This window comes from Micropterus dolomieu, linkage group LG13, assembly GCF_021292245.1.
Source record: "Micropterus dolomieu isolate WLL.071019.BEF.003 ecotype Adirondacks linkage group LG13, ASM2129224v1, whole genome shotgun sequence".
Taxonomy (NCBI): Eukaryota; Metazoa; Chordata; class Actinopteri; order Centrarchiformes; family Centrarchidae; genus Micropterus; species Micropterus dolomieu.
The window spans coordinates 13,514,359-13,540,665 of NC_060162.1; the positions used below are offsets into that span (position 1 = coordinate 13,514,359).

Genomic DNA, 26,307 nt, shown 5'->3' on the forward strand with positions numbered 1-26,307 from the left:
AGAACTGGTAATTCTCCATAGCTTGCTTTTCATGTGGACGATGGGCGCACGCGGGGGGGGAGGTATTATTTGCTTTTTATTTTTGTCTTTATTTTTCTCGAGGATGGAGACCCTCGAGCTCTACCTGCTGCTATGGTTTTGTATGTGGGAGGGGGCGAGTTGTCTTGTTGATGAACTGGACAAGCTTCTTTTGGACCACAGTACAGACAGTTGTGTTGTCATCCACTTTTGTTCCTCCACCCAGCCACAGGGGTGTGGTGACATCTGTGCAGACGGGGGACCCAGGAGCTGCAGTACCTGTCGTTCAGCTGGTACAATGGGACATGGACCTTTTCACTGTATCGCTCCCTTTCTGACCTCTGTGGTGCACATGGCTGCTGTCTTCATTGGCATCGACACCTTAGCCACCACCCTGTCTGTTGCACACCCCCCCCACCCGATAGATTTCACTGATTGAATCACACTACCAGTATTGAGTGGGAGCGTGTGTGCGTGCGTGCGTGTACTGCCAATATGTACTGAAGGACATTGACATGGTCAATGTGGGTTATGGATAGGGTTAATGTATGTCCTTTCTCTTCTTAAAGGGGCCATATTGCACCGTTTTTAAATTTCATATTTAATAATAAATTGGTGGGTTAAAAATAATTTCACTGTTCTATAATAAAGTAGCTGCCAAATTAAGTTAAGTTTTCTCAACCCATGACTTTTTATTTTTGTCATAGTCATCTGACTTGTTTAGTTGTTTAAGACCTGGTACAACATTTTAATCACCTGAAGTAACTAGGTATATAACTTTTTTTTTTAAACGGCATTTTCAAAATTCTCCTGTTACTATTCATAAAGTGGTGGTGTTGGTACTTTGACAAGCCTTTTTTTCACGATCCCACAGAAACAAAGCTTGTCACATTGATCACAGAATATGAAACCGCTTTTTTGTGCTCACAAAATAATTTCATGTTCTTAAGACACAAAGTATCTGTCAAACTTTTCTGATCACAAGGAAACAAAATGGGGGGGGGGGGGGCGATCTCTACCAAAGTCTGCTATGACCTGTAGTTGCCACTCCTGTGTCAACTGGTTTAAACCCTCCAGTCACTCTTAGTTTGCTGGTTTTTAACAGACACCTGTCTTTTCAACTGTACTTTTTACATCTGCAGGGTTATGATATGTGTGTGTGTGTGTGTGTGGGGGGGGGGGGGGGGGGGGGTGCTCAGTTTCTTGTGTGAGAGTTTGCTCTGTTTGGTTTTTTTTTGGTGTTTTTTGTTTGTTTGTTGTTTTTTTTTTGTTTTTTGAAGAAATTCTATCAACGGAGCTATATTTATTTAAAACATTTGATTATGAAACCTGTTTTTGTCCTGGTGATATTTGAAGGCAAAGGTTATATAAAAGTGGACAATATGGGACCTTGATGTCTCATCTTTGTGGGCAGGGAGTGGGACTGAACATTTCAACCCCTACTTGGTTGCCCCCCCCCCCCTTCCTGGTCCTGAATGAATGAGTCCTCCTCGGTGTTGCCCTTCCAGATTTTCCATGAAAACACTGCACACCATCATTGTACTAAAATCTTCCATGTGAGAGACTGGGAGTGTAAAACTTGAATTCCCCCCTTTACACACCTTTGGTAAAATTCTATTATTGAGAGTGGTTTTATGAACTGAACCAATGACCTGCTATTGTTTTCTAAGACATGGCAGTCCAAGTGAAATTGTTCTGTGTCAACTTTTATCCTAAATTGCCTGCCTTGTATTACCTACAATGCACACCCGCTTATGTGTCCTCTTGTGTTTTCGCCGAGGAGTCCAGACACCTGGTAAGCATGTATTTCACAGACGTACATGCGACTTGTTGATTGTTTAGTGTGTGTGTGTGTGTGTGTGTGTGTGTGTGTGTGTCTCAACAGGTTATCAACACTGCACTAAAATTTGGCTCCGATTAGCGTATTTGTCATAGATGGGTTGAAGGGAGGGGTGTGATTTTGGAGTGTACAGATTGTGTCTGAAATCATTTTGTTTTGTAAGAATATAAACATTAATCACCTAGAAATAAAGAGCTACAATATGTGAATGGAAGTACAGTTGGCGCTAACTGACGGTTGCTTTTCCAATGTTAAATGATAATAAATAAAATGAACCTCATTGGTTGGAGTCGGCTTGGAGTTGTTCAAAGTGTGACTAATACTGGTAAATGTGGGAGTGCAGTGTTCTTAGAAACTGTTGATTTAAATTCAAGGATGCTTTTGTGTGTGTGAATAGGTAAATAAAACTGAAGAGCGTTCTGCGGAGCTAGAAAAGCAGCAGGACTGCACTAGCCAGTGCACATTTATTTGATAACACTTTACTTTAACCACCCCTATTTAGTTTTTATAAACCTTTAAAACATGGTATAAAACACATATTGTAGTTTTAAGCAGCTGTAAGGACATTTTAAGTGTTCATTATTGTACAGTGTGAACAATTATAACTTCTATAAAGACCCATTACATACTATTACAACTGTGTTTACTGTTATTTATTTTGTTTATACAGCAGCCTCCACGTTCTGGTGCCCACAAGAGGATTTATATTTGTTAACAAGCAAATTTACAACTGATATTTGCTTACAATTCCATTTGAGTGTAGTATAAGTCATTTATTGAATGTTTATATAGCTATAAATGCTGAATTGGGGTGGTTACAGTTATTTTTTTACTGTATATCCCACCGGTGCTGGACTTCTCATGGGTATGTTACAAATATTTTAAAGATCCACCCAAGGATTCAGAAAATTGCCCATAAATGTTAAGTCTGCCTCTGAAAAGAAGAGTAAATCATTAAGCATCGATAGAGAATAAATCAACAACAATTTTCATTAGAGATTAATAAAATGATTATCAAGTAAAACATTTGCTGGTTCAAGCTTCTCAAATCTGAACATTCTCTGTTTTATATAACTAACTTAAATATCTTGATTTCATAATTTTCTGGTGTTTTGTCAAACTATATATTTTGAAAGAAATTATCAATAGATTTAAAAAAAAATCTTTAGTTGTAACCCTAGTTATGTCCTCCCATTTTTGTGTAAAGTGGTTTTACATCCTTTAATGGTTGTATCTTTGCATAGATGAGGTTTGGACTGGAAGATGCAGCCGAAGGGGTAATTTATACGATGCTGGAGTCCTGATATTTGATCTCCTGCTTACACTAAAACATTTCCTCCACCCAACCCAGCCCCACTCACTGATTTGATGGTGAACTGCACATTGTTCTTAAAGATGTAAATGCTGATATTCACTGCTGTTAAAACTAATTTAACATCCAGATTGTGGATTGGTACTTTAGTGCTCCAACCAAATCCCCATCATGGTACCTAATGGAAATCTTGATAAAGTCCAGAGGCCTGTGAGGAACCTTATAATTTCTCACACCTTGCTGCTGATAGATAACCACCATTAATACTAAAAACTAGTTTTTCTTGTTAATTTGTTATTTCTACGCAATGTTAATAAGTTATAATAATGAATTAAAAATAAAGTATCAGACTTTCTCAGAGCTGTTTTAGACCATGTTGATGTAGTCCTTGTTTTCAAACATACTAAGCTAAACTCTGTGGCTTTATCACTTGTGTCTCCAGTCTATTCCTTCTTCTTTCTGCTTTGTATGCCCAGCTGCTCTGCTGTAGCTGTCCCGTAACTTAAGCCTCTGTGTTGTTACTTGTGTCTCAGCAGTAGGTGATTTCTCTCCATCTGCCTCTCCTTCTTCCCGCTCATTGAGGTCACTGTGGTGTCAAAGTTCATCAGACGGGGTCACAGAGGGTCAGAAGGCTGGGCTGTTGTGGCAGGCCTGAGGTCACACATAGCATGTAACAGACACAAAGATGGGTTACTGTGATGGCTTTATTTAAGCACCATCTTAAACTTTAGACTTAATGCTCCTGTAGGTTAACAGTTTATATTAATTTGCACAGTAACACAAAATAGATATCCTTGCTTAGTGGCTAAAGACGAGCAATACAATATTAGAAGCACCAGATTCAAAGTGTGATGTGTGGAAATGATCAATAATGACAATAATAGGTAGTTTTAGTGACTGACATTTTGTTTTCCATGTTTGGAAGAAGAAGAAGTCATAACTTTTGTTAATCTGAATCTCTGAACATATAATTTCTGTCCATCCATCCATCCATCCATCGTCAACCGCTTATCCTGCGTACAGGGTCGCGGAGGGCTGGAGCCAATCCCAGCTGACATCGGGCGAAAGGCAGGGTACACCCTGGACAGGTCGCCAGTCCATCGCAGGGCCACACATAGACAAACAACCACTCACACCCGGAGAGAACCCACGCAGAAACGGGGAGAAAATGCAAACTCCACACCCACAACCTTCTTGCTAACTACTGCACCACCGTGCCGCACTTAATTTCTGTCCCTCTGAATAAATTTATATTTTATAGTCAATGCTAGTGGTTCCCAGTCTGTGGTCAGACAGATCACAATTATTGTCAGATAAAACACAACGGCTCTAACAAGAAGTCTAGACATTTCAGTTTGTGTTAATGTCAGTATCTGTACCGTTTTTCCCAAAAAATGTAACATTTACATTGTGTGCTGAATTTTAACAACATACGTTACATTGAGGAGCCACATGACTTACATTTTAGATATTATGACTTTCTCTCTCCAAGTGGCTATCATTTGTAGCCTGTAAGCAGTGGTGGAAAGTACAGTGAGGTATAATACTTAATTCCAATTTTCAGGTATTTTCTGCTACTTTATATTACTACTGCACTACATTTCAGAGGGAAATGTTGTAGCCTACTTTTCACTATACTACATTTATTTGAAAAATATTTATATTTATATTTAAATACTTATAATATTTGTTAGTAGTAAGCTTGCAGTTTTAGATTAATAGTATAAAAATATAATAAACAAATTGTTTTATTATAGGTTAAGAAAAAACTATTAAAATCCACAGCAGTGTAAAGTCATTAAAATGAGCCCCACTTTTCTTTTTCTTTTTTTTTAACTTTTGATGTTTTAAGTATATTTAGATGCTACCTTTACTTAAGTAGAATGTTGTATGCTGGAATAACAGTATTTTAATTAATTATTCTGACAATAACAGTAGTTATATAATATAATTATTAACAGTATTATTTTTGTTTGTTATACGGTTTCTTAATTATTTATTTTCTCGTTGATCTAATTTAATTGTAGTTGTCACTGATTTGTTTGTTTTTTGTGAGATGCCTTTTTAATTTATAATAATCAGGATTTTTGTGACCAGCACAAGCTGTCTTCCTCTGCAGTACCACCTCCCCTCCATCTGGCGTCGCTAGTGTTTTACACAAACTGCTCACTCTCATTTTCGGTATTTCTTGGTTCGTTTGTAGCACGGAAGTTTTAAAACATGGGTTATGTACTTTTTTTGTCTACGGTTATATATACACCCTCAGCATGAGCCGGGAGCTAGTGTTATTTTTTACCTAAGACTTGAACCTCTACCTTCACAAAAGCCAACGAAATGGTCAATATCGGTCTTACCAAAGTGGACGATGCGCTGGCAGAAAAACACCCGGTGATTTTTGTTTTTACCTTTAAAAGAAAAATCATTGCAGTCTGTTGATCTCTGGAGGTCAAAATGAACTAGCTGCTGCATATATTAAAACCTTTTTATATACAGTCTATGATTAAAACCTGTGTAATATACGGGAAATAGCATAGAAATGTTTTAAGAGGGTCAACTGTATGGTGAAAGCTGCTGTGGTTTCCTCACTTTCAGGGTTTAGGAAGTTATGCTGCCTGTCAGTCTCATGCCTTCATGAAGGGGACTGGGAGCTTTGTACTTGGTAAGTAGACTAATGTGTTATTTACAACACAGTTAAAAAAACACTAGACAATACTGTGTATTTTCGTGTTTTATTCGATTATCATCACTATGCAAAACATTATATGAGATTCTTTCGCTTTTCGGTCCCTGAACAAACAAATTTATCTATCATTAAATTTAACTGAGTCAAATTGTTACATGTCTATACCAAACACTTACATGAGGACCAGTGAAACTAGACAAAACATTACTTTGTACTATGTATACCACAAGAGGGAGCAATATCTTGTATGTTTTTGGTATAAATAAACCTGGCAGCTGAAAATGACAGCTTGGTTTGACACAGTATACAGTATATTGACATTGGAAGAAGGCCATTAAATAAATATTTGTCCTACTGTTTTAACCATCCTGACTGTTATCGTTGGTGGACACTGTCATTGCTGTCATAATCCACTTGTATACGAAGTTTGAATGTTCATCATGTCTGTTAGACGTGCCATTGAGATGTCTTGTGTTGCTTCTACAGGTGCTGCTGGTTTATTTGCTATTCAGAAGGTTCTTCAGAGGAAGCTTCCTTATCCTCTTCAGTGGAACCTACTCATTTCAATAGGTGAGAAATAAAATGTGGGCTTTAAATAGTAACACACAAGACATCAACAAATATTTGCTCTCTAGCGAACCGTACTTCCTCTCAGCTTACATCTCTTCCTCTCTCTCCTCTCTCAGTGGCGTCGTCAGTGGGAAGTTATGTAGTGACTCGCTGGGAAACGCAGAAATGCTCAGACCTTTGGTTGTTGCTAGAAACAGGCAAAGTCCCGGACAGATCGCCACCGCAGGGTGAGTGCAGCGTGTGGCTGCAGACCTGCTCGCCATCCCTCATGGCTCAGACTAAAATGATAGGGAGTGTTTTGTGGTAGTGGCTGTCTTTTTCGATCAGCTCTGTTCTGACAGTTTTATGCTGTATGTTTGCCTGTGTCTGTTTGTCTTTCAGTGTCTAAACCAGAGGAATCAAAAGGACCTGAGAAGACAAAATATGGCGATGTGATGGAATGAACATAGTTTTAAACACATTTTTGCATCTACTGTATATAACTGCACCTTTTCAGAGAATGTACTATGGTTGAGTGATATTCAGATAAGCTGTTTATTAACTATATAGAGAGTGTGAGGTAGTACGTACTGTACATAACCTTGTTTTTATTTCACCTTCTACATGAATGAAGTGTCAATTTTTCTGTTGCAGAGTTTGTGGAGCTTTTGAATTTCATAACTGCTTTACTGTGTGGATAAACAGACGAGTTTCCTGAATCAGAGTTCAGGAATTAGTTTGGGTTTTTCAGAAGAATCCCCTGTTAAGCCTGTGATCCGGTATTATTATTTGGATGCGTTTGTTTGACATGCAACAGGAATTAACGCTGCACTGCCAGAACCAGCCACTAGTTGTCACAATACATCCTGCGGGACAACAGAGCTGTGTGTTACTGGTGCCTCAACCAAACTAGTATATGACTAGTTTCTGTTTGCAAGTGTATGATCTAAATTAAACATTGATCATTTTAATTATCCGTGTCTTGAATTACGTGGAGCAAATCATTGTGGAATCATTCATCGTTTTAAATATATAAACATTATTAGCTATTTAATTAAATGCTCAGGGCTGCAGTGCAATGCACATAAAATCATTTACTGCTGTTGCTTTAAGCCACTGCATGTTCAGTCGTCCTTTTTCTGTTCAGTGATGCTGTTATGAACCCTGCAATACCTCAGGATGAGGTATATATTAATCCTGTTCGGATTTATATCAATTTGGCATTCGTGCAAAAACATCCACTCCATGAGGTTAGGTGCTAATTTAGAATGACAGCACAAGCAATAGGTTAGGAGGATTAAAAGATGTAAGAGGAAATCTTGAAGGTATTGCAAATTCAGGCTTTGTATTTTTTTTAATAAAGAAATTGTTGCTGCATTTTTACAAAAATAAGAACTGAGAGGAGGAGAGAATAAGTGAGTAAAAGTGGCATGTTTCTGTCATTTTAACTCAGTGGGAAATTTTAGATCGACCTCCATCCTGCGAAGGATTTTGAAAGGTTTACTTTATTAATGTGTAACAACATTCACAATCCCACTGTTTGTTGTATATTTTTTTATTGTATTCAGAGTACAAAAACATAACATTCATCTGTCTTCCCCATGGACACAAAGACACCCATATGATCATGTTTTTAACTAAACTGAGAGGTGAAAATATTACATTGTACCAGGTACTGTGCAGCTGTCAGAGTGGACCTCTTGCCCAGCACCTCTAGCCCAGAATCATCATAAATGCGAAGTAAAAATATCAAAGAAATACGCCAAAGTTACAAAGATGTGTCAAAATTATTGTCGTATCTTCAGGACAGGAAACAGTAGGACAAACTGTACATGACTTGTCCCATGCTATACTGGATGCCTAAGACACCTTTATTGGTTTTGAAATTAATTAGGAAATTAATCAACAAAATTAAAAAAAGATTGATAGACAGGTGGAGTAATTAATTAATATCTAGGGCATATTGCACTTTTATAGCAGCCAAATCACAAATACAAGCAACATAAGGCCACTTTGAGGTAGATAAGTAACGGTGAAAACCTAAATAAATAAACTCATTGCTGCTAAACTAAAAAACTAAATTTTTATAAATACAATGCCTACTACTGTTCTGTATAGCAGCAATGCTGCAAGATGGCAAGGTGCTTCATTGGAATTGCATATATGAGTGTTGAAAATAAGAAAATAACACACACACAATACCCAGCTTTATATGTGGCACAAATGGGAATAGAGCTAATCCTGCTTTGGCAAGTACCCAGATTCAAAGGTACTACCATTTTGAATTTAATCCTGCCACCTTATATCTGTTAGAAGACACAACACACTATGAGCTTATCCAGGTGCAGCACTCTCCCACTTTATAAAGATAGATGGTATCAGCTGTATACATTTAAATAGTTGAATATTGAGTAGAGGATAAGTTGATTCAAATCTGCAACTGCTGGCAGTAGTGCTGAACATGTCTCTAAATGCATGTAAATGAGATCTTTCATTTTCAAATGTGCGAACATCCTCTCATGACATTTAGGCTCAGTCTTTTTGTCTTGGTAAACATGTCCACTAAAGAAAAATGTGATTGTGATTACATTCTGCTTTCCTTAAAACACACTCTGACTCCACTTCATTTGCATAGCTGAACTAGTTTGTACAATAAGGTGTTAGCAACATAAATTCTGCACCATGCAGTGCAGGCCATTGAAACAATCAAGTCTTTCAAGCATGCTTTAACACCTCGAGTGAATGAAACGGCCAAAGTCCAGGCCTTTGAGTCACAAGCCAAAGAAAAGTCCACAAATTCTGCAGTGATTACCACAATTAACAGTGGTTGTAAAAGACAAAATGTCTGGATTGGTGATCCCCATAGTAAAGGAAATCTGAATAAGGGAAGATCTTGGCTTCGTTTTAATGTTCCTTTTTCCTTCAACATCTTTGTGCAGTCTGAATCCACCCCCACTCTTGCATCCCGTCGCTCTCGTCCTCCCACTGTAATTCAAATCTGATTTAACACCTCCAAGATTTGCAGGTTTGGAATCCTCTTTCTGTGTCTCTCTCCGTCTAAAAAAAAGGCTTCATGAATTGAATAAGCCCTCAAATCCTTTGTCACATGCACACTGATGCTGCTGAAGGAAAAGACTAGAGAAACAGAGAGCAAACAGGAGATAATGAGAGAAAAGACTGCATGTGTACCTAAGTGTGTTACACTGGACGACTGACTGGCCAGTGGAGATGAGGATCAGTACACGTCCAATAACTAAAAAAAACAGCGGTATGGACTGGCCTTTTGGCACGCTTGGCAACCAGTGGCATGGTTTATAAAGCCTACAGAGTGTGTGTGTGTGTGAGTGTTTGGCTGCCCTGTGCAGCAGTGCATGTGCGTGATAACATGAGAATGAGAGATGAGGAGACCAGGAGTGAGCATGCACTTGTCTGACTGTGTGAGTCGAGAGATGAGCTGCAACTGGACAGTGTTGAATGTCTCTTTCTCCTCTTTTTTTCACTCATGGTCTTTCTGTGGTTATATAATAATCGAGCCTGAAATGCAAGTCAAAACCACTCCCAAACAAACAAACAAACACAATTTACTGCATTTTTATCTCAGCCTCAAAGTGGAAAAAGCAAACCATGATCTAAATCAATATTATGAAACAACATTGAACATCTGATCTATTTGGCCCAACTCTCTAGCCAGAGACATAATCAATTCCCACAAATGACTTTGTTAACAAGAACAACTGGTGTGTTATTGACTGACACGTGTTTGTTGTGAGGGGATTTATTGATTGTGTGTCCTCTCTTTCAAATGCTCATTAAGAAAAATGCACAGCGCATTTGATAAACGTAATAGGGAATTTATGTGTATTCAGTACCTGGTCTGACAGGAAAAATAACTGAATTCCATGCATTAGGCGGTTACAGGCAGTCCTTTGTGACAGTATGTTTGACGGGATGGGAGTTCAAGTCTAGGCAGGTCAGAGATAAACATGGGTCTGTGCAAGGACTGAGAGTTTCTCTGCTTGACTCACCGCTATAGACAGAGAAACAAAACAAGTGTCCCTGAAGTGCCAGAAATAAATGGTTGCGATTTGTGTTTCAACTCTGTGAAAGTTGGATTTAAGTTGTGTGCAAGAATGCAGCTTTCCAGCCCGACTGAGCGAAAACCTTGATGTAGGCTACATCACATTACATAATATCAAAACTGATGAATGATGGAAAGGCCAACTGAGGGAGGAAGAAACGCAGTTAACACTTTATTGAGATAGGATTTGTTATCATTGTTGTCTAGTATCCTTGTTTAGGGGTTAGGGCTATTCTGTAAAGTGCAAATAAATAAAAAATGACTGGCCTATTTTATGCTTTAATTTTAATGTGTTACAAACCAGTGGTTCTTTATTTGGTAACCCCCCCCCCCCTGTTAAATACATAAAATGGGAAATATAAGCCATTTGAGCCAAATGACTTTAAATTCTAGTCAAAGAATATGAAAGATCGGCTCAAAAGCAAGGATGCATATAAAATAATGAACATGATGTACAATTCTCCATTAAATGCACTGCACCTCTATAAAAATAGCAGCAGTGGATCCATGAACACTTGTATAATCTAATGAAACAACAAGTTTTATTAACATTTGTGGACCTTCTTGTTTGCAAGAGAATTCCTGAGAGGTGTTTTTTTTTTACATTGCATTATATTGTTAGAAACATGGTTCATACACTTTCCAATAATATAGCTTTTTATTAAGGGCCTATATTATAGCCTATTAGACTATGTTACATCTGCCAGACTCCTGTATATGGGTAAAGTTGAATCATTTAATTAAATCTATTATTCAAGGAGTAAAATTCCTCAGTGAACATTAATTGTAGTTTTGAGACATATAGGCTAAATAACAGAAATGGCTGAATGTTTACTCATTAAAATGGCGTTTTCCATTCACATTGCAAATAAATGATAAAGTGAAAAGGTTATTTAATGATGTGGAACTAGTCTATGTGTAAAACAAAAGGATTCTTTATGACTGAAAGGTGATAGTTTACTCAGCGCTTTCTGGTAATGTGGAGGGGGGTGTTCATATCCAGGCTTTATGAATAACGACTCAGCATTAGTAATAACAAAAGCACAACTCAAACTGGAGCATACCTAAGGCCTGCACCAATGAGCGCCGAGCTCATTCACACCGCGGCCAATGACTGGTCCCGGGGCGCTCGCGCACAGCCGTTTGAAGGGCGGTCCTCGGCAGAAAAAGGAAAGTATGGATCACAGAGCAGCGGAGTTTCGGTGGGAAGGTAGACACCCAAAACGGTAAAATATCGGTAATATTTCAGGCTGAAAGTCATAATAAGTATATACATTTTCTGTTCAGTAAGCGTGTGTTCCTTTTATTAATCTGTAAATTCTGTTGTGTGTTTATATAAAGTTTGCCAACTTGTGTTGGCATGTTTTTGATTGATTAGTCAGAGAGATAATCAGAACCTTCATGGCGTTGATAGCGACCGACCAGGGCTGCAAACTGAACGGTACGTCGGCGGTTTACGGCAGAGTTGGACCAAGAAAAGAAGTCTTTCAAGGCAAGACGGAGAGCTTTAAAACTGCCAAAATGCAGCCCAAAGAAACGGACTATTCAACAGATGGCCTGCCCAAAGCCTTCCTGCACAGCCTGAGGACCCTGTTTGACATTTTGGATGACTGTGGACGGGGATATGTCCACATCTCAGAGATCGAGAGCCGCTGGCAGGGCGCAGACACCCGGGATCTGCCCGGCGGAGTTCTTAGCTGCCTCAGGAGGGTCACCCCACCGCATGGCTGCCTCACCTTTGAGCGGTTCGTTGCGGGGCTGCGGTACTCCATGCTCAACCCGGAGAACAGCAGCCACTTTAAGGCCCAGGCTGCTGTGCACCCGCAGCAGGTACCAAAGCAGCCCCACAAACCCGCCCCGCTGTCCACATGCAGTGTTGGGACACGAGTTGAGAACAAGGTCCGTCCGCTGGGGCCAAGCAACGTGACCAACACCCAGCCGCACCGGGCGTCCTCCCTACAGAGCCGGGCCAGGCCGGAGGAGGGTGCCGGGTACCCCGTGTCTGGACCGGCGCCGTACAGCGCGGGCTTCGAGAGGTCCGGGCGCAGTTTAGAGCGGAATCCCGCCGCTCAGGGGGGCGGCTGTTACCGGGCCGAGCCGGCCCATGCCACCAAACCAACGCAGCCCCAGCAGAGCCGCGTCAGGTCCATTGAGTCGCTTGCTCTGGAGTCACCGCAGCTCCAAGGACCAGGTTTGTGGCATGTCATATAAGTAAATGAATAAATAACGTTACATCTGTGTGTGAGGGCGTTTGGGGACAGTTCAGTAGCTACTTGGAGGACTCGTGTCTTCAACAAGTCAGAACCCTGTCTGACAAAATCTAGATGTAACAGCAGCATACACTGACACTAGCACAAATACAAACCGCACATAACTCTGATCTCATCTGCCAATCAACAGTTCATACTGCTGTCACTTCTACCACACATTTCACTGATTAAAAATTCAATTAGTGCGATAGAAGTCTCTTTTTCTATTTTGTTTAACCCATAAATGTCAGGGAATAATGCGAAATACCTATCACAATTTTCTGAAGATGAAGCTGAAGCAGTCAGATAGGCAAAGATATTCAATTTGTTTTTCTGGTTTCTAGGAAATATTAATCTATGTATGATAATTTCAGCATTGCTGTCTATCAAAGGTTCATGCAGGATGCTACTGTCTTTTCAATACTCCCATCCCATGTTTTGAATTTATTATTTAAGGCTCTTTTTGTTTGTGTCTTAGATTCAATTTGCTGCTGACCTAAAACAAAGACAAAATCTTATTTAGACACCAAAAAATGTGCTGCTGCGTCCCTAAATACACTTGAGACTGAATTCCCAAGAGCAAGCCTGCATAACTGAGTTGATATGTCCATTGCAGCCTTGCCAGCTTCGATCTCATATTCTCATTTAATTGGATGCAGTGATCCATGTAGTACACACAAGTGCACAATGCCTGCAGTGCTTGCAGGTCAGTGTTTGTCATCCAGAGAGAGCCTTGCAAAAGACTTGTAAAAATGGTTCATTTAAAAGGGAGTCTTCGCTTGAATCTCAATGGGGGTCAACAACAATAGTCATTTGTGGGTTTTGACAACACACTTCTCAGGTATCAGTATTATGTCACAGCTTAAACAGACCCTGTTTAAGGGCCTCTACTGCAGTGGGTGACTAGTTGAATAATTGCCGTTGTTAACCCCAGGTCAGGTCAGAGGTTGTGTCAGAAATTCCTGCAGAAATGTATCTATCTTGAGGTGTTGCCTCGTGGAGGGAGCAAAGACTTCCCTGCCATGGCCGCTGTTGAGTGGGGAATGGGTGATGGTCAGTTGAATGCGTTTGATTTGTTCAGTTATTCCACAGTGTGCTGAGTGTAGGTTAGAGGAGTCGCTGCTGAGAAATTTCCATCCCATTCCCTCATTATCTCGTTCATACATACAGGCTCTCGCTCTCCTACTCTCGTTTTTCTTCCTCTCACAATCATATCAGAGTACTTTCACATGCTCTCTCCTTCTCTCACACACTACACACACACACATCAACTAGAGTCAGTCTAAGTTTGCCTGATCTCTTTTCTGACAGGCCTGTCTGGAGCTATAAGAGTGACACTCTCTTTGTTGAGCCCTCGGGGTTTTTACTGCTTACACTACTTGCTCTTAGTACAGTGTTTTTAGATTGATGGACAGATAGACTAAAGTCTAAGTTCGCATACTTTTCTGTACTTTTGGTCAGTTTTTTGTTCATTCAAATGCAAGGAAATCATAATGCTACAATATACAATGACAGAACCCCAGTGCCCTCGTGCACAAAGCAAGGTCTGCGAAGAAATGGTTTTCTGAGTTTGGTATGAACTGGACTGACCTGCACCTCTGCCTCATCCAACACCTTTGGGATGAAGCACCCAACATCAGTTGCTCTTGTAGCTGAATGAGAGCAAATTCCTGCAGCCAGTTTCTAAAATCTTGTGGAAAGCTTTTCAGAGGACTGGGGGCGGTTATAGCAGCACATTAATGCCCACAGTTTTAGAATGAGAAGTGTGTATCCAAAAATCACACTTGGGTGGAAGTCTTATGTCCACATACTTTTGGCCACATAATGTAGACAGACAAACAGACCATCTGAGTCCATGCTGTAATCTCTCACACGCAGCCAAACCCTGCTGGATTAGGCCAGATTACAGCAGACACACCAGGCCTCACTGAATCACGGCAGTGGTGAAATCCTCCCTAACACCCTGGACATTGCCACAAAGTCCTGCCTCTATCTCTCTTTCACTTTCTCTTGGTTTTTGGAAAGCAGTAGGGGTGTGCTCTTAAATCTACACATCTGATAAATACCTCAGTTGAGATGAGGGAAATACCACGGAAAAATACCACATTGACATGCCAAGTTTACACACTCAATTCAGAGAGCTTGCAGGCAGCCTCCCCTTCATCAGATCTGCATGTCTTACAACTGTGACAGGAACACTGAGAAAACGTACAAACTCATCACACAAAGGAGCAGAGACTGAATGAGAGTGGAAGGAAGAAATCTTTTTAAATGTTGTCTTTGGAATAACTTAATACTGTGTTAAAGTTGAGTTCTTTTGAGCTACTACCCACTGTAATTTCTAAATGCCACAATTTGCCTATTACACTGGTATTGTGTTCATCCATCTCACCTCGGTATTGGAAATCCCAGTATTTTCTAAGAACTTGCTTTAGGTTTCTGAAAGGAGCATTGATATAAGGAGGTTGTCCCCTTGTTGTTGAGATATCTGAGATGTTATCTCTATAGTGTTAAAATTTACATATACATATTTTCTTATGTGAAGTATTCACATATAAGTGCTCAAATAAAGGACCATGACGTTTTTTTTGTCCTATGTAATTTATATCTGAATGTTTCTGCTACATGTATTATCACTCTGTGTTGAATTCAGTGTGCACCATGTAATACAAGTCATGCTGGATTGTTGGAACCAAGCACAATAAGGGAGGGAGTACAGCTCCCTCCTGTGGTATACACTGGCAACCCAAATGCATTATCGGTTCAATTAGTGTTTTGCCTGTAGTATTCTTAGTCTTCTTCATTACTGTCTGTCTACAGATGTGGATGTTTGGCCGGTGAAACTTAATCTCACATTTGTTAGATCAGGGACTAATTTAGAATGGATGTATGAAAAATTAACAAGAATTCGAATACAATGCAATATTTATTTTCAAATCTTTTCATAAAGGATTGTGCAAAATGAGTATTTTCCCCCTATACTGCTACCAGTAAAACTCCAGACTACAGTGTTGGACTGAAATTGATTAAATGTCTCTGTTTCACATTTGTGTAGGTGTGGTGAAATCAGGGTTACCAAGATCTCAGAGCGAATCAGCAACAGGATTTACTGGCTGCTCCAGACGACATGGGCGGAGTCGGGAAGAGCAGAGGCGGCATACCATATCCAACGGGGTGGATTATGGAGTGGTTAGTACACACACACACACACACACACAATACACACACACACACACACACACACACACAGGAACATTGGGGCAGCAGGTGACTCACAACCATAGATTCAAACTCTACAGCCCTGGAGGCAGAAATACCTGTAGAAAGTGACAGAAGGAGAGAGAAAAGGAAGCACATGGAAACTACGAAAGAAGGAAGAAGTCAAGTTAGGAACATGCATTAATGGGATAGGAATGCGTACAGATGGTAATGGTGGGGAGGAGAGAGAAGCTCAGTGCATCATGGGAAGTATCCTGGAAGTCTAGGCTTATAGCAGCATAAATAAGTGATGCTATGGCAGAATATGATCTGTTTTCCTGGTTCTTGTCAGTACATGTGCTGCAGCATTCTGGATCAACTCTTAAGGGACTTATTCGTGCATATGCGTGGACTAGTTTTTCTGCATCATTTTGAGACAGGATGTGCTTGATTTTTGCAATGTTACATAGGCGAAAAAAGGCAGTCCTTTAAGTTTGTTTTATGCGGGAGATCGAGGACATCCTGATCAAAGATACGTCGGAGATTCCTTATGGTGGTCTCTCTCTCTCTCTCTCTCTCCCCCCTTCACCCCAACCGGTCGAGGCAGATGGCCGCCCACCCTGAGCCATGGTTCTGCTCGAGGTTTCTGCCTCTTAAAAGGAAGTTTTTCCTTGCCTCTGTCGCCTAGTGCTTGCTCTTGGTGGGAACTGTTGGGCTTCTGTAAATATCATCACAGAGTATGGTCTAGACCTGCTCTTTTATGAAAAGCACTGTGAGATAACTGTTGTTGTGATTTGGCGCTATATAAATAAAATTGAATTGAATTGTTCGAATAGGATTGGTTGAAGCACAGAACCTTGTGGAACTTTGGAGTGCATAGAAGATTCATTGTTAACATGTACAAACTGAGATTGATTTCATAAATAGAACTTAAACTAGCTTAGAGTGGTTCCTTTAATGCCAATTAAATGCTCATGTTTCTGTAATAGGATATGATGGTCAATGGTTACAAAGATCTAACAAGACATGTACAGAAACCTTTGTCTGATGCAATTAAAAGGTCATTTGTAAGTTTCACCACTGCTGTCTCTATGCTATGATGCACTCAAAATCCTGACTGAAATCATGAAATAAACTATTTCTATTATGTAGAAAGTCACACAATTGATTGGTGACTGCTTTCTTAAGGATTTTAGATAGAAAGGAAAGGTCTATAGTTGGATAAAAAACCTTATATACAGTCTATGATAAAAACCCAAGAGTGGTGTGGATACCCAAGAGTGGGCTTTTTAAGAAGAAGATTAATTACAGCTACTTTAAAAGACTGTGGCACATAGCCTATTATTAAAGGCAGATTTATCATATCAAGTAAAGAAGTACTAACTAAGGTTAAACATCTTTAAGAAGCCTAGTTGGGATGGGGTCTAAGAGGCAGGTTGATGGTTTAGATGACGTTAGTTGGTGAGTATGGAAGAAAATCAGTCTAAATATACATCACATTTTACAGCTGTTTCTAAGGTCCCTGAGATAAATCTGTACCGGCTGAGGACAGGAGGTGATGAATTTTGCCTAATGGTGTGTAGTCCAGTAATAGAGACTTATTAAATAGTGGTCCGATAAAATGGGATTCTGTGGAAAGACTATTTAAATGTTCCATATTTACCACCTCCTTAACCAGTGCCTCGAGGAATGTAAGCCAGATTTCAGCAAGACAAAATAAATCATTAGAATAATCTGATAATAAATAATTTACTAGTACAGCTTGATATGACAAATATGTGATTGTCCACATTTAATTCTTTGTACCTTTGCAGCGGTGGTGTTAATTTTTATAAGGTTTTTATGCACAACTCCTTTTTGTTTACATTTGATTTTTACATTTGATAGCCACCATTGCTAAAGGGTTTTGGGTGGGTAACCGACAGAAAATTAAACAGTTTTGATAAGCGATTAATAGTTAATTATTTTTCAAGCAAAAATGCCCAAAAATGGCTGGTTCCATCTTATCAAATGTGAGGATTTACTGATTTTATTGGTCTTATGTGATGGAAAATCTTTGGCTACAGGACTGTTGGTCAGACAAAATACGCAATTTAAATCTGTCATCTTTGCACCAGTTTTAAAACTCACAAAATAGGACAACCACTGAACAAAAGTAGGTAAGGTAAGTAAGTAACCAAGGAAGATGATATTTTTGAACATTCCCCAGTGGATGGAAAGTCTTACACATGATTTAAAAATATATGTCAGAAAATATTTTATTTATGTGAAAAGTAAATAGTTGATGCATGAAAATTCCAGGAAAAAAATAAAAACAAACTCCTACTTCTACTATAGGCTCTTCTCCATTTCACTTTCTATTGGTCCCCACATTCCCCTCCCATCCCTATGCCCGCTGCCTTTCCCCCCATTCTGCCCCTCCCACACTCCAGTTCGGAGCTCCTGCCTCCCTTCGCTCTCAGTCTCTCCCCCTGCCTCACCATTTCTCACTCTCTCCAGTTCGCCTCCTCTCCCTCTTTCTCTCTCTGTTTGTGTCGCCGTCTCCGTCTCTTGTCCCCTCGGCCTCTGTGTCTGGAGAGGCAGACTGACCGACTCCCCTCCTTCTCCCTCCCCCCCTCCCCTCCTCCCCCTTCCCCGCGGCCCACCCACCCTGGCCGACTTGGCCCGCTGCTGCCCTGATGGTAGTGAGCCGGGTCGGGCCCAGGGGCCTGGTAGAAGTAGAGGACTCGCTTGGCCGGCCCGGCCCAGCCTGGACGGCTGTGTGGGCTGCCTACACTACCGTCTTCATCCCCCTCAGCAGTAGCCTCTACAGCAGTAAGGCCCTGCACTTTTTCCTTTGGGTGAGTAGGACAAGAAGAGGGAGAAGGAAAGGGAGAGGTGGTTGTAGAGGATACTGGAAATTTAAGTTTGTCCTTGAGATGGTTTTTCAGGATTTCAAGATGTGCATCAGGTTGTCTTAATATTTAATTGTGACAGCTGAAACAAAAAGAGGAGATGAAAAGTTGTGATCAAGTTCACCAGCTGGGAATTCAATGTGTATGCTGTACCGGATAGTTAAAACGATTTATTTGTGCTAGTTTTAGGGACTTTGAGGCTTGTTTGTTTGCTCTAACCGACTGTGGTATTATCTAGCTTTGGGGTTTCAACTAGTGCTGAGACAAGTAGTCGATTAATCGTTTAGCAGTTTACCAGAACTTAATCGACAAAGTTTCAAGTAATTTATTTAAATATCTTTATACTGTTGGCTGTTGACAAAACAAGCCAAGGCAGGCATTTATTTCTATTTTCTAAATATTTAATTGATTAAATGACCAACTGCTAAACTAAAAAAAGCCTACAGATTATTCTGTGTAAATAGTTGTTAGTTGCAGCCTTAAACCATCCTTGTTTCAGAGACTTTTGGACTTTGGCTGTTTCATGGTGCTTTGTAGATGCAATTTGAAAGGCCGTTATGCTCTCTTTTGTGTTTTTAGCTAAACAGCTTGTGCAACGGGTCATGTTATTGTATGTTGTGTGTATTCATGCCTGCTCATTCAGCCAGCATACAAACATATGTGCAGACACTTTTCCACAACCTTTTTGCCTCTCTGCTCCCCCTCTGCTCGCATTTCCTTTTCTCCGCTCCCTTTCTTTTTTAGTTTTGAACAGTGGGTTCTCCTGCCTGTGGACTACTGCACATTCATGCAGCCTGACACTGGGTTATGCTTCATTCTAGACACGGACCCCTCCTCTTCGCCTAAACTCCCCTTTCTCTCTTCCTCTGTGTGTACTTTTGCTTTAGGCTCTTTGGGAAAGAGTATGTTAAACAGAGTTTGATTGATTTTAGACTCTTAAACTCTGTCCTCTTTTAGTTTACTTTCACTACATGTGTCCCTGTGTATGGACTGTGTTTTCAATAGCACTGATGAGTGGAATGTACTGAGCTACACAGGGGATGGAGGGCTGGAGCAATGGGTGGCTAGAAAGATGACACACCAGGTGGCTGAATGCCAGCAATGAGGCCTGGACTGTAGCAGTATGGCGCATGGACAGCCTGGTCAGCACAACTCAATGCAGCCTTGCTGGGGTTCACACACACACACACACACACTGGGGTGGCCATAGTTGAAGTGGGTCCACCGTTTACCCCATTCTTAGGTTGCTGCGAGGTTGCCATGACGCTGGACTCATTGCTCCTCTAAACATTGTTCAGGATGGGAGCGAGTCCGGCACAATTGCTATGGCGCCATTGTCTCCGCCAGCACAAAAGAGTTTGCTGCAGATGCCCTTGTGAAAAGATGGGAGTTTGTCTACCATGCAGGCTGCTGGCAGCCCAAAATCAATGATTAGATTTAATCTTGGCAGCAAACAGAAATCTCTCTTAGTGAAGGCAGAAAAATTAAAAGAAATGTTTGGGTCTCTATGTAAGACCTGTAGAGAAAGTGAAATCAGGCGGTTTTGTTTTTGTTTTGTTCTTAATCACATTTTTCTCTTTCCTCTTCCACCATTTTGCTTCCAACAACACACCTTCCTGTGTAACTTTCAACTCAACTCACACAGTTGAAGCAAATGAAAGAGCTGGAGCAGGAGAAGGACTCCCTGCTGGCAGGCCTGGAAGTGGTGGAGCGGGCCCGCGACTGGTACCAGGGCCAAATCCACAATGTCACAGAGAGACAGCGGCAGATCGGCCAGAGCTCCCACTGCACGGTCGGTTCAAACACTAGTCTAAAACTGTTCAAAGGCACAGAGAGTGTTGGAGATGCAACCTGTTGTAATTCGTTGTTTGGTGATGTTTGATATTTGGTACTGCATTCTTTTATTGATATGGCTAACTGGATAACAGATGTGTAGCTGTTGAACTAAGTATTTTTAATATTTCCCAATAAAACAACAAAACATAATTTTAAATGGAATCAATGAAAAATGAAGGAGTTGTTTGGACCTCCTCTTCCCATTGTTCATGAGTTTTAAAATGCCTTCAGTTCAGCATGTCATTCTGAGAAAGGTACTTTGGATAATGTAGTAAACTGCTAACTGGATAACCAGTTAAGGCAGGTTAAGGGGAACTTTGGTAGACCCGACATAGAAAAGTACCAGCCAGTGTTAGTTTACTGTATGTCTTGATGCCTTGATTGATGTTTTTGTGATGGCAAATAGTTCCTTATTTACTATTTTAAGACAATCTCCTTTTACCAAAGCTTGTCCTTTGTTTGTTAAGTCATCTTACCTCCTTGTCATGACATTTTCAGACCTTTCACCACTTTCTTGAATTTCACACTAATTGTCTTTTATGTCCCCTCCTCTCAGGATTTCTTCACAGAAGCAAATCAGAGTCGCATTAATGTCCTAATACCCAAACTGCAAGAAGTCAACCGCTGCCTTAACGACCTTATTTCCTGCACGGGGATGGTGAGTGTTGTCTGTCCATTGCTCACTGATTCATGTGATTGTATTAAATGTTAAGTGATTCTCCTGACTGCCAGTTTTATTAAATGGCCTTTTCATAATGTCCTTTTAGCTAATTAGGGGAAATTATATGAGACGTGGTGATCTTCAGTCATACTAGCGGCACGGCTCTAGTGGGTGTCAGTGTCATCACTTTGGTCTAGACAGAAATATTTCAAAACAACTAGTGGAATAAATACCTGCATAACTAATGACAAGTTTACGGAGCCACGCTATATGTTTTGCGTTCCATTTTTATCCTTCTATTCCTTCTGACCCATAGCCGTGTCTGTTTCTGCTCAACTGCTCCCAGCACAATGCCCCAGAATGGATCAGATTTTACTTTGAACTGGGTATTGTCTATGTAGACAAACCGGACTAGTCACCACAGGAGGGTGCTATGACCATCCCAGAGGAGGGGAAAGAGAGCCGGATAGGACCCTGGCCCAGCTTGTCCGGTCTGGACAAAATGGGACTCTGAATCACAGTCTGTTGTGCCCCCATCTTTACAGAGACCTGCTCCATCATCCGGGATCAAGCACTCGGCGGGCGCATTGTGTTCTAAGCTAAAAGAGCACAAGACTCCGGCGAGATGAGAGGAGGCAGACTCTGTGTTTACATCGATGATGCTTGGTACTCAAACGCAGTCAAAGTGGATGGATGTTTCCCAAATGTGAGACATTTTATGTGAAGATGAAATCCATATAATCATCACCATCTTGTTGCTGCTGTTTACGTTCTCGTGTAGCATGAAGGGACTACAAATGTCCATTTCGAGGTCAATGATGCTGCACAGTCTCTTTGCTCTACACTGAGCTCGTGCCTGGATAGCCTGTGTCCTCTATCCACCAAGCCTGCTCGCCCAAACCAGCCCCACCCGAGGCTAACTGATACCATCCGTGGGCTCCGTACTGATCTCAGAGCTGCTGAAAGAAAATGGCAAAAAACCAAAGACCCTGCCGACCTTAAGGGCTACCAACTCTTCCTGTCCTCCTTCTCAACAAGCATCAGTGCTGCCAAAACTGCGTTCTATAATGACAGAATTAGCAGTGCCACTGACTCAAGGAAATTATTTTCCACTTTTAAAGCGCTACTAAATCCTCCTCAACCACCAACAAATTTGTCTGCTGATACCTTTGCTGCCTTCTAAAATATAAGAAGATAAGATAAGAAAACCTTTATTTGTCCCACAGTGGGGAAATTGCGGTTTGCAACAGCAAAGACAAGAGCAGAGATAGATAAGTGTACAAAGTAGCATAAACAAGTGTCAGACAAGAAAGTACCGTTCTTACAGTAAATAAAAACAAAGTTACTGTACATTAAATAAGACTAAACAGACTATGCCTTATACAGTACAGTCTCCTGCGGCATAAATAAATACTGGTAATATAAAAGTGTTATAGAAGGGCAATGCACATAAGTCAGATATAGCAAACTGTATTATACAATAATCCAACCATCACTCCAAGCAGGGTGGTTAAAAACTGTCCTTTTCAGACCACGTTGCTGCTATCTCTCGGTCGTGCCGCTTTGCTCTATACAACATCAGAAAAATCAGGCCCTACCTCACTCAATATGCCACTCAGCTTCTGGTCAGGCCATGGTTATATCTCGCCTCGACTATTGCAGTGCCCTCCTAGCGGGTCTTCCAGCTTGTGTGGTGAAACCCTTACAAATGGTTCAGAACGCAGCAGCGCGACTGGTTTTTGATCAGCCCAAAAGGACTCATGTCACTCCATTGCTGTGTGACATCCACTGGCTACCCGTGGCCTCCAGAATCAGATTCAAGTCACTAATTCTTGCATACAGAGTGACTACTGGGTCTGCACCCATCTACCTAAACTCCATAATACAAGTTTACGTTCCTTCTCGCCCACCACGCTCCAATGAACGCCGCCTGGCTCTGCCGCATCTGTAACACCACGATGGTGGAATGAGCTACCACACGCCATCAGAGCAGGGGCGTCCCTCTCTAACTTCAACAAGCTCTTGAAAACGCATCTCTTCTGAGAACACTTCCTCTTATAACACCTCTAACTCCTAACATCTAACATGCACTTCCTGTGTTCTTCTTCTATCCCCTACAATTATCTTGTATTGATTGCACCTTTTTGTTAACTCTAACTTCTTTCCCTAGGTATTTACCCCATTGATGCGATATGTGCTATTAGCGCTTACTAGAATTTATTGCTGCTTTTATTAATATGTATTGTCATTTGTAGATCTCGTGCTGTATTTGATGCTCTGTTGATGATTGTATGTTGTTCCTCAAATGTAAATGTAAATGATAAATAAACTACCTTGATACTTGATTAGTGAAAGTAAACTGAAATTAATTCTTAGATGAAGAGGCCTCTCCAGAAGAAAGTACTACAGTAATCTGCAGAATGTTTCATTCGTGAAAAGTTATTGTGCTCAGGACAACTGCACCGATACAGATGGATGTATTTTGAATGAGCTGGATCCCAGACGGGGTCCCACTGAGGAAAAGGAGACATCTCCAGAGGCGGAATTATTTCTCAAGGAGACCCAGTTTCAATTGGCATATTGCCTCTTATGATAAACTCAAACCTTTCAGCACTTATGTTAATGGCTGCAAGTCTTTTCTTACTCGTAGGCCATAATCCTTATATTTAGAATACATCCATCTGTATCGGTGCAGTTGTCCTTGTACAGTAGCTGTTTATGAACGAAACCAACATGAATGAACAACAACCTGCAGATTACAGTTCTGGTTTCTTCTGGAGTCTACCTTAAATAGACATAGTTATGGGAAGCTGGGTTAGACATGAAATTAATGACACTGGAAAAATCTAAATTTAATTCTATTGGTCATATCCGGGGTGAACTTTTCTTTTTAACACCGGTTCCTCTTTGTTTCCCAGCAGTCATTTCCTTCCAGCGGTGCACAGACCGCAGTGCTCTCAGTTAACCCCCAGCCTCCAGGTCCAGCTCCTACGCAAGCCATCCAGAGACTGAAGGACCAGAACCGACTTCTCACACAGGTTTAACACAGAATATTAAAAATTTATTAGACTTGCAGAACAGTTACCAATCAGTGCTGTTGTTTTCAGGCACTTTAGGAGTATGGGTGTCACTCACTTCATTTATTCTTCTTCTTTTCATAAAGGAGGTGACAGAGAGGAGCGAGAGGGTCGCCCAGCTGGAGCAGGAGAAGTCGGCCCTGATAAAACAGCTTTTTGAGGCTCGAGCCCGCAGTGTGCAAGACACCAGCACAATGGATTCCACCTTCATCTGAAAACAATTACACTCCACCCGCCACCATAGCATCACAATGTTTCAACTAGGAATGATCATGACGCTGGTCTGGAGCAAAACTTTTATAAGACTGACTGTTGTTTACCCAAACTTGTAGCAATGACGCACCTTCAGCCATGACACGCCAACACCCTTGACCGCGGCAACATGTGACCGCTCCACCACAAACCAAATCCATGCACTACCCAGATGGGAACACTCCGAGGAATACCTGACCCGAATAAGTTGACCCAAGAGTCCAAAGACTCTGTTACGGCCTTTACATTTCACTGCATGATCACTTGAGCTGAAAAGACTGAAACCCTTTCAGGAAACCAGTCAGGTCTCATGATCCCTTCACTCCCTGCAGGATTACAGCATCTGCAAGATCTCCGCTCCCACTCCCAAAAAAACATCAGCTTTTTACTTCTGCTGCTTGAATGCACGGGCAACGGGACAAAGAAAACACAAATTTTAACTTAGAGGTTCAAAAAGGAATTGGACAGTAAGGGAGGAAGGTTTCTTTTGGAATAAAATGCAATATTCTTACAGTTTAATATGAAAACACATCATCAGCTGCTTCTGCTTGCTGTGACCCATCAATTACAGTTTTGTTTAAATATACTTTTTTCCTAAATATTAATGAGGTACACCCATGTCTTTTAGTATTTCCTTCCTTTTAATGTAAATTAATAATAATAACATGTTTACCTGACGGTGGCTTTCTGGGTTTTAGAGTGTTTAATTTCAAACACTGAGAGACAGGAATTACTGAAAAGAGCAGTTTTTATATTATAGTAGCATGTTTAATGTTAAGACTTTTTTTTGGTTGAAAGAAGAGGTGGGAGGACAGCCTACAAGCCATCGAGATGTAGAGGCAGAGACAGTTGAGAGAAGTTTGCACGTAGAAGAGAGATGAGGAGGATAAACATGGTAGACGGTGAATGTGTCAGAGCCTGAGCTCCAGGGTTGAGAGATCTTCTGATGTCACGTCGGAAACAAAAGAAAATCACTTTGGCTATTTAGTGCTACAAACCTCTGTATGTCTTTACAGTGGATTCTTTGCATGGGGTCATATTTCTAGCTCAAAAAATATTTATCTTCTGAAGAGATTTCTGAGATTAAACATTAGCACAGATGTGAAAACCCACTTTGTCCTCGTACATATCTCTCTTTACCAGGATCAGCCTGGAAATGGTTGGCTTTAGACTAAAACTGTAAAAACATTCAGCCATCCACAAGTTTACAAAAGAAATATTTAGTTAGTGGGTGGCGGTAGAAAAAAAACCATTGTAGTTTTATAATGGATCTGTATGGTACCGCTGGGATGACTGCACTTAACATATTGTTGATGTCTGTTTCCCACTTGTTTGGTTGTATGTTTCTTGCTGCTCAAATTACATTATGTGTGAGTGACCCTCTTTTTCCTTCTACTTTCTATCGAGAGTACTCGAACTTCAGATGGAATGTTAAATAATAAACACGACCAAACCAAGCTGACTGTTGTTCTGTGGTTTGTTGCAATGTGTTTCTCTTTACTGAACTGAACTACAATGCTGCAGTCTACATACCTATATTAAAGTATGAAACCAAATCAGTCCATAAGCATGTCTCAAATATAGTATCTCACACAAGTGCAAATATTTCTTTTAATATATCTTTTCATGTGACAACACTTAAGAAATGACACTTTGCTAC

General features: G+C 40.7%; 2 protein-coding genes across 5 annotated transcripts; both read left to right on the forward strand.

Annotated features, from left to right (window-relative positions):
* Positions 1 to 5,385: 5,385 nt before the first annotated feature.
* Positions 5,386 to 7,373, forward strand: tmem141 (transmembrane protein 141). The gene is made up of 5 exons (XM_046067035.1): positions 5,386 to 5,558; positions 5,763 to 5,829; positions 6,340 to 6,423; positions 6,540 to 6,650; positions 6,805 to 7,373. Exons 1-5 carry the CDS (start codon positions 5,505 to 5,507, stop codon positions 6,864 to 6,866), a joined length of 378 nt encoding a protein of 125 aa, XP_045922991.1. The 5' UTR covers positions 5,386 to 5,504; the 3' UTR covers positions 6,867 to 7,373.
* Positions 7,374 to 11,608: 4,235 nt separating this feature from the next.
* Positions 11,609 to 26,104, forward strand: sapcd2 (suppressor APC domain containing 2). Of its 4 annotated transcripts, none has more exons than XM_046067189.1 (7): positions 11,609 to 11,706; positions 11,895 to 12,671; positions 15,785 to 15,918; positions 20,467 to 20,613; positions 21,214 to 21,315; positions 24,237 to 24,356; positions 24,482 to 26,104. In XM_046067189.1, exons 2-7 carry the CDS (start codon positions 12,002 to 12,004, stop codon positions 24,608 to 24,610), a joined length of 1,302 nt encoding a protein of 433 aa, XP_045923145.1. In that variant the 5' UTR covers positions 11,609 to 11,706; positions 11,895 to 12,001; the 3' UTR covers positions 24,611 to 26,104. The 4 variants fall into 4 exon arrangements, with proteins under 4 accessions (XP_045923145.1, XP_045923142.1, XP_045923144.1 ...); XM_046067186.1 differs by having other exon boundaries at positions 11,632 to 11,706; positions 11,822 to 12,671; XM_046067187.1 differs by having other exon boundaries at positions 11,655 to 11,717; positions 11,822 to 12,671.
* Positions 26,105 to 26,307: the final 203 nt, after the last annotated feature.

Coding starts and splice junctions, on each gene's coding strand:
- sapcd2 (XM_046067186.1), top strand. CDS start 11,882: ATGGCGTTGATAGCGACCGACCAGGGCTGCAAACTGAACGGTACGTCG. Junction 12,672..15,784: donor ACCGCAGCTCCAAGGACCAG/GTTTGTGGCATG, acceptor ACATTTGTGTAG/GTGTGGTGAAATCAGGGTTA. Junction 21,316..24,236: donor TTATTTCCTGCACGGGGATG/GTGAGTGTTGTC, acceptor TTTGTTTCCCAG/CAGTCATTTCCTTCCAGCGG.
- tmem141 (XM_046067035.1), top strand. CDS start 5,505: ATGGTCAATATCGGTCTTACCAAAGTGGACGATGCGCTGGCAGAAAAA. Junction 5,559..5,762: donor CGCTGGCAGAAAAACACCCG/GTGATTTTTGTT, acceptor CCTCACTTTCAG/GGTTTAGGAAGTTATGCTGC. Junction 6,424..6,539: donor GAACCTACTCATTTCAATAG/GTGAGAAATAAA, acceptor CTCCTCTCTCAG/TGGCGTCGTCAGTGGGAAGT.